This window comes from Rattus norvegicus, chromosome 3 (assembly GCF_036323735.1).
Source record: "Rattus norvegicus strain BN/NHsdMcwi chromosome 3, GRCr8, whole genome shotgun sequence".
NCBI lineage: Eukaryota > Metazoa > Chordata > Mammalia > Rodentia > Muridae > Rattus > Rattus norvegicus.
In genome coordinates, this window is record NC_086021.1 from 110566476 (window position 1) to 110580026 (window position 13551).

Below are 13551 nucleotides of genomic sequence, written 5' to 3' on the forward strand. Positions count from 1 at the left end.
AATGGCTTGTGATGCCTAGGCCTCCACCTCTGACCTGGCAGGCAAACTCACCAGGAGAAACAAGTACGCAACGTTCACAGACGCAGATTCTGTAAGGAGGCAAAGGGCCTTTCCAAGATGTCATGTATTAAAAATACTCTCTCCCCTCACTTGCATAGCAACAGTCTCTCTTGATAGTCTCTCCCAAACGAAGAGGCAACCAAAAGGCGTTTGGGGCTCAGCTGTTGCAGCCTACCTAAGGGCCTCAGACTTTCCTGGGACCCCGAGGACAGCAGACCTGCCGCAGGCGGGATGGACCAGAAGAGCAGGAGAGGTCCCACTGCCCTGGGCCTCTGAGTGTCAGGGCAAGTCTGTAGTGAGACAGAGCACTCCTCCAGAAAGCTGTGTGCTGGAGGGCAGGAAGGTCACAGCCGGAACAAGCGAAAGTGAAACTGTGACCTGGGGCAGTGGCGGACAGCCCCTGACAATGCCAGAGCTTTGCCCAGCACCAAGTCTAAGCAGACTGTTCGGGAGTGATTGTGTCCAGCCATGGCGGGCGTGCAGATGGTGCCTGCCTCTGCTGAAGCCCCTCGGTACTGTCGCTGCCCACGCTGCTGCCTGGCCAGCAGAACACAGCTCAGAAGTCTGGCATCCACTCGCCTCACTACTTCTTTCTCTTCAGTTTCGTGTCCTTTCTGTTGTTACCGCTCTTCTTCAACTTCTTGCTCTGTTTGGGTTCTTGTTTTGTTTCCAGTTTCCTTTTCTTGTCACTGGAGGGAAAAGAAACCCACACCACCAAGGACAGAAACAGAAAGCATTAAATACTTCAGGCTGCTACTTGAAAACTCACCCTCACCTGGCAGACACCCAGACATGTTCCCTGCAGACCTTTAGAGACCGCTTCATACCGTGCCGAGACCGTACACAGGCCCACCCTGACCACCTGTGGAGCAGCCCCAGCTCTGTTCAGATGATGCTGAATGGTCTCCTGTCCCAGTAAATGCCAGACAGAGATCATTCCCACCACATGGAGCCCCGATATATCATCCCAGTGACCCCAGAGGCAGTTTTTAGCACAAACATGGGATCTTTAAGGAAGGCCAGTGTCCTTGCTAATACACTGCTATGAATTGACTTTTTCTAAACCAATAGCACAAACTCCAGGAGTCAAGATTCGGGAGTCACTGGCAAACCTCATGGCAGGGTAGCACAGGGATTGAGCAGGTACCTGCCTGTCAGGAGCCCTTGGAGATAGCGTTTGCCCTGGGAACAGAGTCCCTATGGAGACATACCATCCAGAGACTGCTACCTCAGAGGAACTGCTGAGATGGGAAGGTGCTGGACAGACGGCTCAATGACTGAGGGAGCAAATTTTGCTGTTTCCTCCCTGAGCCAGTGTCTTCAGGGCCTCACACTCAGAGATCTGTCTGCCTCTGCCTCCTGAGTGCTAGGACTAATGATGTGCACCACTATGTACGGCTTGGAGCACTGCCCTTGCAGATCAGGGTTCAGTTCCCAGTGCCTATACAGTAGCTCATAGTTATTGCAGCCCAGCTCCAGAGAAACCAGTGCCATCTGCTGGCCTCCTCAGACACCAGGCACACATGCGGTACACACACACATGCAGGCAACACTCATAGAAATCTTGAAAAAAAAAAAAAAAAAAAAAAGGCAAGCCTCAGGGAAGGACAGACTCGGGAGCACTCACTTCATCCTGAGTCCCTGGGCCATGCCAGCTAGCATGACTATGGCGACCCTCGCCAGCAGTCCCAGTGGGAGCTGAGCGTCAGGCTCATTCTGCAGAGCTCAGAGCCAGGATTCTCTGCAGTAGGTTTCTCTCCAGGCCTTTCACTGGTCTAGCTAGAGAGCACGGGGGAGCCTGATGCATTTGTCACACAGTTCAATCCGTAGGACACACTGACAGCAGGCCAGAAGACCCCTGGGAAATGTGGCTACCACATTATCAGCCCCAGAGCCCTAAAAGTCCTGGAGCGACTTAAGGAGTTGGAGGGGAAACATCTAACTTTCTGAGATTCATCACATAGATTTGCAAACATCCTACAGTATAAACTCTTTTAGAACTGCATTGGTAATTATGACAATGCCTACAATTCAGCCTTTCCATAAGCCCAAAGCAGCCATGCATGTGTGCAGGCCTTGGGCACAGGAGGTCTCCTGCTAGATCCAGGGGAGCTCTAACATTTGCTATATGCAAATGCATCACTTTGCAGATCAGACATTGGAGAAACAGTGTTCAATGACCTCAGGATGTCTGAAGTGGCCAAGGAAGTCAAAACTATTTTCACTTTAATCCTTCTTTTGCCCTTTCCACTCTCTGTCTCTTGTGTATAATATTCCTCAAAGGGTCCAAGGTATGAGGGTACAACAGGAGCTAGAGGCAGACACCAGAAACTGCAGTGTGACAGCGATGAATGAGACCGGCCAGAGTAAAACTGAGTCTTTCTCAACACTCAGCTGGAGGACGGAGGACGTGCCTAAGGTACACGAAGCCCTGGGCTTGATTGCCAGCCAGGAAGAAAAGACAAGACATGAAACCCACAAGCAAAAACTTAAATCCAAACCATACTATCATTCATTTCAAACAAATGGCTTTCAGTCTCTTGGTTTTAATTTTTGTTAAGGGAAGTAGCTACAGAAAGCACGGCTCTGTCTTAAGGCACAAAAGAACTCTAAGACCAAGGATTTGCAGAACTGCCCTCAGGGAAGGACAAGGTGACTCATGACAGGCTCTGTAGTGGATACACCTAGCCCAACTCTGGCCCCGTCCTCACTGCTCTCTCAGACTGGCTCCAAGAGTTCAGCCCTCTCCTGCTGCTGAGTACAGGAAAGAAGAGATCCAAGCCTAGGATGCTGCCTGCTTTCTAGGTGTGCTACCAAGGTGGCCGCAGAGAACTCAAGAGAGAGAACCATGACACTTCCTCAGCATTTGCTCTCACCTCCTGCTTCCCAGCCCCGGCTGTGGGACACCAGGCTCTTACCTTTTCAAACTAACAATGGAGGCATTCTGCCCTGCTTTGCTCAAAACTTCATTCCACTCTTCATCATCGCCACGGATTATATATCTGTGAGAAGGGGATATCAAAGCCTGTCATAAGAACTGCTTAAAAGAAAATATGGAAGTGACAAGATGCCCACCCCAGGAAACACCAGAGCTACACTAGCATGTAAGCTGCAGAGAGGGTGGCAGGCTGTCGGCCAGATATAGCCCCACTGGACATAGAGTCACACCCAGAGCGGAGGAAAAGTGGCCACCAGGGGGAAGGCAGTCTGCCACAGCTACCTTTACCTCCCCCTGCCATCACTGTCCCCACTCGGACCACAGCCCCTGCCCTGCCAGGCCTTGGCCTCCCTGCCCTGTAACCTCTTCCTTCTTTCAGATAAAGCAGTCCTGGACATCAAATAGAAACTAGCTGGGTGCCCTGAAATGGCTTCATGGCCACACCCTCACCCCCTTCTGCTCAACCATCATCAATGATCTGGTTGTGGACAAGTTCTTGGCCCCTATCCTAGAGTTACGGGGGAAAGGCCTTAAGCACCAGGACTGTCAGATCTGTTGATCTTGGGTGGGTGGAGAGGAAACATCACAAGGAAAAACACAAGGAAACAGCCAAATATGAGGAAGGGACTCTTCAAGGTGGAAGTTGTTCTGCTCAGCATCCCTTCTGGAGAGGCCTGGGAGTAACACAAACCCAAAGGGACAAGAACTCTGGGATCCAGGGAATGAGGCAGATTGTGAGGTCTCAGCTGGTACTTCTCAAACAGTTTATGAGTCTGTGAGGTGTGTGGTAGGACACCTCTAGCAGACTGTAGGCTGTAGAGGCTGGGGAAGAACCAATTCCCTGAGAGCGGGAGGGGCTTACTGAGAGAGGTCCATGTCCTTCAGCTTCCCCACGTCCTTCTTGTGTTTCTCCTGGAATTCCTTTGCTGCTTCATCCTGTGGTTCACAGCCAGAGAGAGCCAGGGTCAGAGACCAGAAGCAGGGACAGGTGTCAACAAGAGGCAACCTTCCTTTTGAGGTATGCTCAGAAGACTATGAGCAGCTACTACAGCCCTACAGTATGCACACCTATAACTGTGCATTTGGAAAAGCATCCAAAGGGTAACCAATGTTTGCACTAACAGTCGAGGTTCCCGCACTCGCACACTCAGTGGGAGGCACAGGGTGAGAGCCACACTGGCTTGGACCCACAGACTGCCACTAGTTAGGTTAGTTCCTTTACTTGTTCTGTATCCCAGGCTGACCTCAAGTTCTCTAAACAGCAGCTCAAGCTGGCTGTGAGCTGAACAACTCTCCTGCCTCTCATCCTGACGCTACAGGAAGGCAAGCCATGCACCAGCACCTCCATGCTGCTGGACAGCTCTGAAGCAGAGAGGGTGATTGACATTTGCAGGCTAACAGTGACAAAGAAAACAGGGCCATACCAGGTCATCACTCAGCGTCTTTATCGTAGGCTCCATGACCACATCCTTCACTGCCACCATCTGCTCCTCAATAGCCTTTTCCTGCACATCATTGAACAGCTACAAAGACAACACAAAGAAAGAAAAGGTGCAGGAGCAGCAGGGTCTGTCACTCACTCTTCAGTAAGGCATTTCGTGTCTTAAAGAAAAGTATTCAAAGCAGTGCTCCGGACGTTAGGAACATGGCCGATCACGGTAAGATCATAGAAACAGGCCAAGTATATACAAACCCCAACAGTGGAGTCTCCAGGAAGGAATTCAGTTCACTGACACTCGACCTTACCCACCTACCGTGTGTGTGCGTGTGTGTGTGTGTGTGGTGAGTGTGTGGTGAGTGTGTGTGTGGTGTGTGTGTGGTGAGTGTGTGTGTGGTGTGTGTGTGGTGAGTGTGTGTGTGGTGTGTGTGTGGTTAGTGTGTGTGTGTGGTGTGCATGTGGTGAGTGTGTGTGTGTGTGTGTGGGGGGTGTGTGTATGTGTGTGTGGGGGGTGTGTGTATGTGTGTGGGTGTGTGTGTGTGTGGTGAGTGTGTGTGTGGTGTGCATGTGGTGAGTGTGTGTGTGGGGGGGTGTGTATGTGTGTGTGTGTGTGTGTGTGTGTGTGTGTGTGTGTGTGTGTGTGTGTAGATCTGCAGCAAATACATGTACGTTTTAGTACTTATTGTAAACAAAGAGTGGATACATTATGTTACTGGAAAGAGACCAAAATCCTGTTCATGGGCCAAGGTTACCTTCACGACTTTGCGGATGATCCGGTTGAAAAGCCCCATCAACTGGCCTGAGGGTAGCTCGATCTCCTTTTCCAGCTGATCCACGGACTTGTGCTGTAGGCCCATTCCCAGGAGAAGAGCCTGGAGGAAGAGGAACCAGCTGGATTGGCCTCAAGACAGCCTTGCCCGTTAAAATAGCCCAGATTGGAACTGCCTCGTTTGATGAAGCAGAAATCAGAGAGCAGCAGTGGGTTGATTTTTGGAATTGTTTGTTTGTTTGTTTGTTTGTTTGTTTGTGGCATCTTCTCTTCCGACCTGTTACTAAGGCACCAGGAAGAAGTGCCTAAAATGCACTCTAGCTCACACTGTCCTGAAAAAATCCACTTCACAAAAAAACCATATCCGGAGTCCAGGATAGCCCAGCCTTCTGCAGGCAGCAAGGTGGGGGAAGAATGTGCGCTCAAGTGCAGCAGTCTGCTTGCTAACAGCACAGCTACACATCGGCCTGCAGCCTCAGCTCTGCCAGGAAAGCTACTTCCAAGCACTCGCCTGAGGGCCCAGCACCAGCAGCTCCACTGTCCTCCCTTGTCCCCCATGGAGTCCCAGGTGACCTACCGACTGGGCGGCTGACAATGCCAGGTCCCCTAGCTGGTTGAGGAAGTACAGGCGGGAAATGGCTGGGATAAGGTCCATGATGAGGTGATAATCGACCATGTTCCGAGAGTACATCTCCAGCCGCTTCAGGTCATAGGGGAGGAAGAGGGCCTCCAGATGCTCCCGGCCTAGGACTGCACGTGCAACAAGAACCCCACCAGTCAGGGCCGTCTGCAGCCCTTACAGGATAGTGCTCAGCACACAAAGCCATCCAGGAAGGGGCTGGGCGGGTGGCTCAGCAGTTAAGTGCACTTGTTGCTCTTGCAGAAAACCTGGAGCCCACATGTGGTAATTCATAACCAACAGTAATAACTCCACTTCCAGGGAATCTGATGCCCTCTGACCTCCACAGGCTTCAGGCACATATGTGGTACAAATGCATACATGCAGGCAAAATAAGTCTACACATAAGCGTCTATATAAATGTGTTAAGATACCTTGCCACCAAAAACATAATCCCAGGCTGGCAGTCCAGACAGCCACCAATATGCTGGACCAAAGAAAGACCCTTGTGCCCTAACATTCCAAGGACACATCTCCACCCTTCCCCATTTGTCACTCTTCCTCCAGGGTCATCTTAACAGAAGTGTGTGTTCTGCCCAGCTCAAAGAACCCAGATTGTCCCATCAAAATATAACGTAAGTAAATATACACATAGGAACGTGTACATAGGCACAGATACACATATAAAATATATATAAATGCAACTTTATAAAGTTTATATATATAGCTCTTCTACACACTAGTCACAGATGGCCGATGACTTATAGAGAGCCCCAGGGACTGAGCTAGCCCCCCTCAGAGCCCAGGTTTCAATCAGGTTCCACAGCCAACCACTGTATGAACTTCTCTTACACCTGAAATCCAGGACAGCCTGGGCAGGAAAGAGGCTTGGGAAACAGGAGGCAGCCCTGAGACTGAGGACTAGAGCAGCCCTCAGCTCCTGGGGTGACAGCTCACCTGGTGGGGCTGACTTCGCTATGTTCCTGTTCTGAATGATGTTCAGAGACAGGGCAGGAGAGAAGGTGCTGAACTGGTAAGACAGCAGGGCCAGGAACCGTCTTCGGAAATCTGCAGGGCATAGCGAGGCAGTTAGCAGTCTGCAGGTGCCCTAGCCTGTCACCTCACTGTCCCCACTCCACTCCTCTGGTGTTTACCGGTCCAAAATGCTGCCAGCCAAGCTCCCCGCTCCGCCTCATCCTCATCAGCCAGTGTCTTCAGCATAATGCAGGAGTGCTCTCCAGTCAGGTCATTCTAGGGGACACAGTTACTGCTCGCCACCAACTTCCTTCCTTCTCAGAGCTCCCCTGGTACTCCAGGGCAACTGCACAGAGAAGGGTGTGGTGCTCCCAGCCTGGCCCCCTGGGCTGACACAGCGGCCACTCCTAAGAGGCCATGGGAATGGAACTGGCCCAGCAGGCCTTCAGGTGAGGCCTGACTTCTGCTCCGCACCCACTCCTTTCAAGGAGACTCTGAAGTCAGGGCCACGAACGAAGGCTTCAATCCCTCATCCTGTCAGTGAACTTTTGGTCCTGATAAAGCAGAAACTTCCCAACAAACTCGAGACTCCCAGCTGACAGCCAGTAAGTTATGCATGCTTTGTGTAAGAGACAGTCTTACTATGTAGCCTGGCTGGCCTTAGACTCTTGATGCTTTACACTTCACTAGGAGTTGGCATAGTGGAAGGCCACAGTTTTGGGCTTTTTACTACATAAGTTCTCAGGACTGCATGGCAGCACCTAAGGGCACAAGCAGATCAAGGGACAAGAACATAGGACACCTATGGCCTATTTCTCCTCCAGCAACTGCTGAGCTTATCTGTCTATCTGGACAAGTCTGCTGACAGGCACAGGCCCATCTCCTGCTCCCTGCCTGCCTGCTGCAACCAAGTCTCCAGCAGTCATGTCAGACTTCACGTGGACATTCACCACCAAACTCGAATACTGGATTTGCATTCTCCAAAAGACACATGTCCTTGCCCCCTTCAGCACTGTGGGCCTCAAAAAGAGAAGCAACTGGACATCTTCACTACGTTATTGCTGCACTCACACTGACTGTTACCTTCCTGGAGGCTAGCAAACCTTCAAATCCTGGGTTTCAGGCTGACCTCCCTCCACAAGGCCTGTACCCCTGCAGTCAGCTCTCTGCCTGTGCTCCCTGTAAATAACTCTGCTCCCTTCCACTCTGGGAAAGAACATCTACTCATTCATGCCTCTCCACCTGTACCAAGCCCTACTCCATTCAGAACACCAGTATTGGCAAATCCAGTAGCCACCTGCCCTCCTGCTTTGTGTGATGTCAGCAGCTTCTAAGTATGCATCCATTCATCGAGTGCATACTACATGGAGATGACATCATCGAGTACATACTACATGGAGATGGTAAGTGCTGCAGAATAGGCGTGAATGTCTACAGTAGTCGTGCGGAGTACCCAGGGTGATCAATCACTAGACTCCTAGGGTCCTGTTTGAAAACCACCAAGAAACCTCTCCTAGGTTTTGTTGTGGGGTGTACTAGACAGCTTGAAAGTTCCGTTTAAGAATGAGAATGCTGGGCTGGAGAGGTGGCTCAGAGGTTAAGAGCACTGTTTCCTCTTCCAGAGGTCCTGAGTTCAATTCCCACCAACCACATGGTGGCTCACAACCGTCTGTAATGAGATCTGATGCCCTCTTCTGGCCTGCAGGCAGACATGCAGGTACAAAGCTGTATACATAATAAACAAAAGATGAGAATGCCTTCTCTCCAGCTTCATCTATCTCTATCCTCAACTACCTTCTTCAGTTCTGGTCCCTTCCAGACGTCTGCTTCAGGTCTAAGCTGCAGGCCAAGCCGGTACGCTACAATTGCCACCATGAGGAGTACCAGTAGCTTGCTGTTCTACCCATTAGAAAACAAGTCTCAGGCTTCCCCATACTCTGGCTCCTTCCCCACAGGCACTAAATGCATTCCAGGAACTCACCGCTGTTTCTCACCCTCCCATAATCTGCTGCCCATCTCTGTCCTTCAGAAACCAATAACACTCAGTTCTGTTTTACAGACTTAGGGAAACTGCAGCCATCAGGAGTGAATCCACAACATAACAAATCTGTCCACGTGTCCCATGCCACGTTAAAATGAAGCACAGGGCCAAGAATGCACAGACCCACCAAGTGTCGTGAAGGAATCATTTTGTTCCAACCTGCCTCTGAAGAGGACAGCTGTTTGTCCATCAGAGTGACACCTTGACAGATACAGGAACACCTGCCCAGGGCATAGGCAGGAGGAGCCAAGGCTCTGTGCCAACTGCAAACAAACCCATCCCTCCTGTACCCAAGCCTCACTTACTGGGGTCTGTCTCAAATAGACAGGAACAAATCCAGCTCGTTTCCAGAACCTACAAAAGGGGGAGGGGGGAGGTCACCTTTTATGCCTCCTGGAAGCAGCTGAGTAATAAAGGGAGAAGAGGCAGGAGGAGCACAAGGCAGCTGCAAAGGGAGACACCGCCCACAGAACTGTCCTCTTCCACTGCCATGGGCTGGCGCCACAGGACAGGCAGGTACTCACTTGAGGAGCCTGGGGGTCAGCCCATAGGAAACCCCCAGATAATCTAGGCGCTCTGCAGGCCTCTCATTCAACTTGAGGAGTAAGGGAGGCAGATCCTTCCGGGGAGTGATAACTTCTTCCAACAAGCTGACGGCCTAGGAAGAAGACATTATTCCCTTAGCAACGCAAGAGGTTAGTGGTGGTCTCCAGCCATCCCGTACACCACACAACAAAACAGACTTCTTCTGTGTCCCTGTGGTTTTCAAATAGGACCCAAGAGTCAAGAGATCACCACAGGCACGGCCTAGGCACATACACCAAGTTCCCAAGACTGAATGCAGGGAAGGCCACCAGTCTAGCAATGCATAATATACTTTAGAAGGGACAGAGGTAGGGTTCCGAAAACGCAGCATGGAAATGTGGTTGTCACCTGGCACCCCTGTGACCTTGGAGAGTAACCTTCCTGAGTCCGACGTTAGTCAAAGCCCACAGGCATGGGCATCCGATGCAAACCACCGAGCACGTGCATGTGAAGGCCAGTCACCAGTGCAGGCAGCCTCAAGCAAGGCAAAGTGGGAGGGCTGCAGTGTGGCCAATGCCAACAGAGGCTGGTGGGGAGCACGCTTCCCAGCCTGCAGGCCCGCAGGCTCGCTTTCTCCCAGAGCTGCTTTGCAGCAGGTACTGGCGATGAGGCTGAGTCTCTACAGTGTTAAGCTGAAGAAAGTGGCTGCTGCCCATGTGAGAAGAACCCCAAGAACCGTCCTCTCAGACCCAGGACCTAGCCTTTGTCAGATCACTGTTACCTCACTGCTCACGGTGTGGATTTCTTGTGGTGTCTCCAAGACCTTTTCCTCCAGACACGGGAACCTGCCTTCGTAGTACATCTGCAGCAGCTGCAGTGCTCGGCTGCCGTAGCCCATCTATGAGCACACAAGAACACAGCAGAGGGAAGCCACTCTCAGTCTGCTTAAGCTACGTCTGTCTTGCTTCTCAAGCACTGACTCCTGGTCAAGCTGCATTTGGAAAACAGCTATCGATAAAACCGAATGCTGTCAAAGCTGGTTCTGGCGCCAAACACAGAGGGCTCAGTCCTTAGGTTAGCTTAGCCCTCCAACCACAACCCACCTACAACCTGGGTCTAAGGACAGCTGGTTGTGCAACTGCCAGAAAGGGACGCTTCTACAGCTGACTCCTCAGTGTGGCTTTCGAAGCAACAGAAGGCAATTAGAGGAAAACAATCTGGTTCAACAAGTCCTATGTTCTAACAGAGGAAAAGAGTATACACCCACAACCTTGTCCACCTGCCCGCCCACAAGCTCTGGCTACATTCTCCAGAGCAGAGTACACCTGAAATGTCACCAGTGCATCCAGCTTTCTATTCAGACAGACACACCTGCCCTACGGGCTGCCCAGAGACAGCACACAAGCTTGAAGAGGAGAGAGGACGTATTTACCCCTTGGTAATCTGGATGTACAGCAATTCGAACAACCCGTCCACCAGAAAGGCCTCCAAAGTCTGGATCCTGAAACTGTGGGAGACAGAAGCCAGTGACTTAGCAATACAAACGACCTCTGACAGTCAGACATTTCGGGCAGCCCCTCCCTTACCTGTTCTGACACAGTCCATGGAAGCAGGTCCCCAGAAGCCTTTTTGCCTCTAGACAGGCTATTCAAAATGGACTGACGAGAAAGCTCTCCTTCAAGGCACACCTAGGGGAAACCAAGGCAAGGAAAGCATCACCTTCTCCAGATCCCAAGTATTAACATCTGAGACAGATCCCCCAAACCAATAGTTTTCTAAGTATCATTTCTTATCCTGGGTTCAGGCCCCACAGACTACAAGAGATTTCATTAGTGTGTGGCAAGTTACTAACTTACTGATACCCTCCAGCCCCAAGACCAAAAGACAGAGAGTACAAGAGGGTTTCCATGGAGGTCAAGTGGAATGTATCATTTAAACACACATCAGGTAAGACACAGGATACACACAGCTCTATGGAGCAGTACAAATGACAAAGAATCCAAGTCTGTGACTGAAAAGTGAGACAGATACTGTGTAACCATGTAATAAAGCACTATGAAGCACATTGTGAACACTGACACACTGCAAGTGTAACATCTATAATCCCAAGTTTATGAAAGGAAAAAAGATGACGTAGACCCCACGCGCGCGCGCGCGCGCGCGCGCACACACACACACACAAAGTGTGCCAGGTGATGAACATTTTCTCCATGCAGCCTTTAAGTTTACACAACTCATGTGTGCAATAAAGGGAGATAAACCTGCTGTCTGTTATCTATCTTTCTGTCCAGTGCACACCATCACCTGCTTCAACTGACCCACCCACCTAGAACCAAGTCAGGACCCAACAGCTTCCCTGGCCACACTAATGCCCGATAGTTTCCCAAACCAATGGCACACCATGCTTCTCTGCTCTGTACCTGGACAACTGCAAGCACTTCGGGCAGGGCATTCTGGGTAGGGGGCACAGGTGGCAGAAGGCAGAAGAGGTGGTGAGCAGGTGCATCCGAGAGCATCTGCAGATCGTTGGGAGAGTTCTGTGGGGCACACACATGGGTCAGTGGGATGCACTCCTGCAGTCTTTCACTCCCAGGCCTGACTGGGGATTGATGGTGACTGCAGCTCTGCCTTTTCCAAAGCCAAGCGAGACTGACACCTAGCAAAGTGCTTTTCATCACTGTGACAAGGTGACTCTTCACGATGGCTGCAGTGAGATTGTGCCTCCAACACCTACTATCTTGTCTTCTCGGCTCAACACTGAGGTCATGGAGCAGAAGTTATTTCACACTATTTACTTCACAACTGAGAAATGAGCTTTCTCCAGAGACAAAGCTGACTGCTATTTCAGGAACACACACCACCATAATGAACACCCACTCTTCAGCCTCCCATCTAGGGCTCATGAACATGCTACCACATATAGACACCCAGGAAGCAGCTGTCTCAGCCTGCAACTACCTCTGGGCTCCACTATACTAAGCTCTCCTTAGCTCAGCAACACAAGCTATCCTTTGAGATGGGCGACACTGCCCCACCCTGTCAGCGAGTCAGAACCACAGGAGCTGTGATGGGAACTGTGACCCCCGATAAGATGGCTGGACCCTGCCAACTTCAACACATTTAAGTCCCAATGGAATGGCCACCGGGAGCCCTGAGTAGCAGGAGGTGTGAAGATGTGAAGGAAGTCAGAGCGAGTTAGTTACCTTGTAATGCGAAGCCACATAGAGAGCCATGAGCCTCTGCAGAAAAACCTCAGAAGCCTTGTGGTAGCAAAAGAGGGTATCTCTGTTAACATAGTAGCTGGTCTGGAGTTAAGCAACGAAAATAAACCACAGGGACTCAAAAGAAGAAACACTGAAAAAAATGCAGATTTCCCCGCAGCTTAGGGGCCTAAGCAGAAACTATAGTGGAGAAACCTGAGAAACAAAATCAAAAGTTCCTCAAAAAAATCAACCCCAAAAAACCAACCAAACAAACAAAACACCAACAAAAACTTCTTTTAGAGGCAAAATCTTGCCAGGTGGTGGTGGTGGATGCTTTTTATCCCAATACTTGGAGGCAGAAGCAATCAGATCGCTGTGAGTTCGAGGCCAGCCTGTTCTACAGGATGAGGTCCAGGACAGCCAGGGCTACACAGAGAAACCCTGTCTCAAATTAAAAAGGTGGGGATTTCATTGCTCACTGTTTTACTTGCGCTGGACCTAAATTGTGGGTCCACAGTGTCCTCCTGCCTCAGCCTCCTAAATCAGGGCGAAGACTGCAGGTATATGCCACTGTACCCAGCCCAAACCCTTTCTCTAATCGTTTCAGCCCCCAAAGAGCCAGTGAGACATAGAGGATACAGCTCACAGGCCTCAGGCAAGGGGCAGCCGGAAACGATGCGGGTGATGTTGAGGCAATCCAGGCACAGCAGGTCATTCAGCCACTTCTCCACTGCATCCCCAGGGGCGTACCGGATTGACTCTTGGAGGGAAACCTCATGCAATGTCCGAGCTGTCGACCAGAACACATACAATTAGAAACGATTACTCAACACACAGCATCTAACCACAATAAAAATACTGCGCTTTATCTGAGACACGATGTCCAGATAGCCATGGCTCAAGAACATCAAGTGGATGATGTAAGGTGTTTTGGGTTAGGTATTTACCAACGAGTCAACATACCCTACCCATGCTTTAGAGTG

The 13551-nt window shown here is 50.7% G+C and overlaps 1 protein-coding gene across 2 annotated transcripts in view; it reads right to left on the reverse strand.

Moving 5' to 3' along the window:
• Positions 1 to 106: 106 nt before the first annotated feature.
• The window catches only part of Nat10 (N-acetyltransferase 10), a 38248-nt gene continuing 24803 nt past the window's right edge, over positions 107 to 13551 (reverse strand). For both annotated transcript variants that reach the window (NM_001399512.1, XM_039104928.2), the window contains exons 14-29: positions 13208 to 13358; positions 12569 to 12665; positions 11786 to 11902; positions 10952 to 11053; positions 10798 to 10872; positions 10147 to 10263; positions 9365 to 9498; positions 9146 to 9194; positions 6979 to 7075; positions 6782 to 6892; positions 5783 to 5955; positions 5189 to 5308; positions 4423 to 4521; positions 3861 to 3934; positions 2979 to 3062; positions 107 to 749 (exon numbers count right to left, since the gene is read on the reverse strand). In NM_001399512.1, the coding sequence (NP_001386441.1) occupies positions 644 to 749; positions 2979 to 3062; positions 3861 to 3934; positions 4423 to 4521; positions 5189 to 5308; positions 5783 to 5955; positions 6782 to 6892; positions 6979 to 7075; positions 9146 to 9194; positions 9365 to 9498; positions 10147 to 10263; positions 10798 to 10872; positions 10952 to 11053; positions 11786 to 11902; positions 12569 to 12665; positions 13208 to 13358 (1706 nt within the window). In that variant the 3' untranslated portion in view covers positions 107 to 643. The remainder of the gene's footprint in view (positions 750 to 2978; positions 3063 to 3860; positions 3935 to 4422; positions 4522 to 5188; positions 5309 to 5782; positions 5956 to 6781; positions 6893 to 6978; positions 7076 to 9145; positions 9195 to 9364; positions 9499 to 10146; positions 10264 to 10797; positions 10873 to 10951; positions 11054 to 11785; positions 11903 to 12568; positions 12666 to 13207; positions 13359 to 13551) is intronic.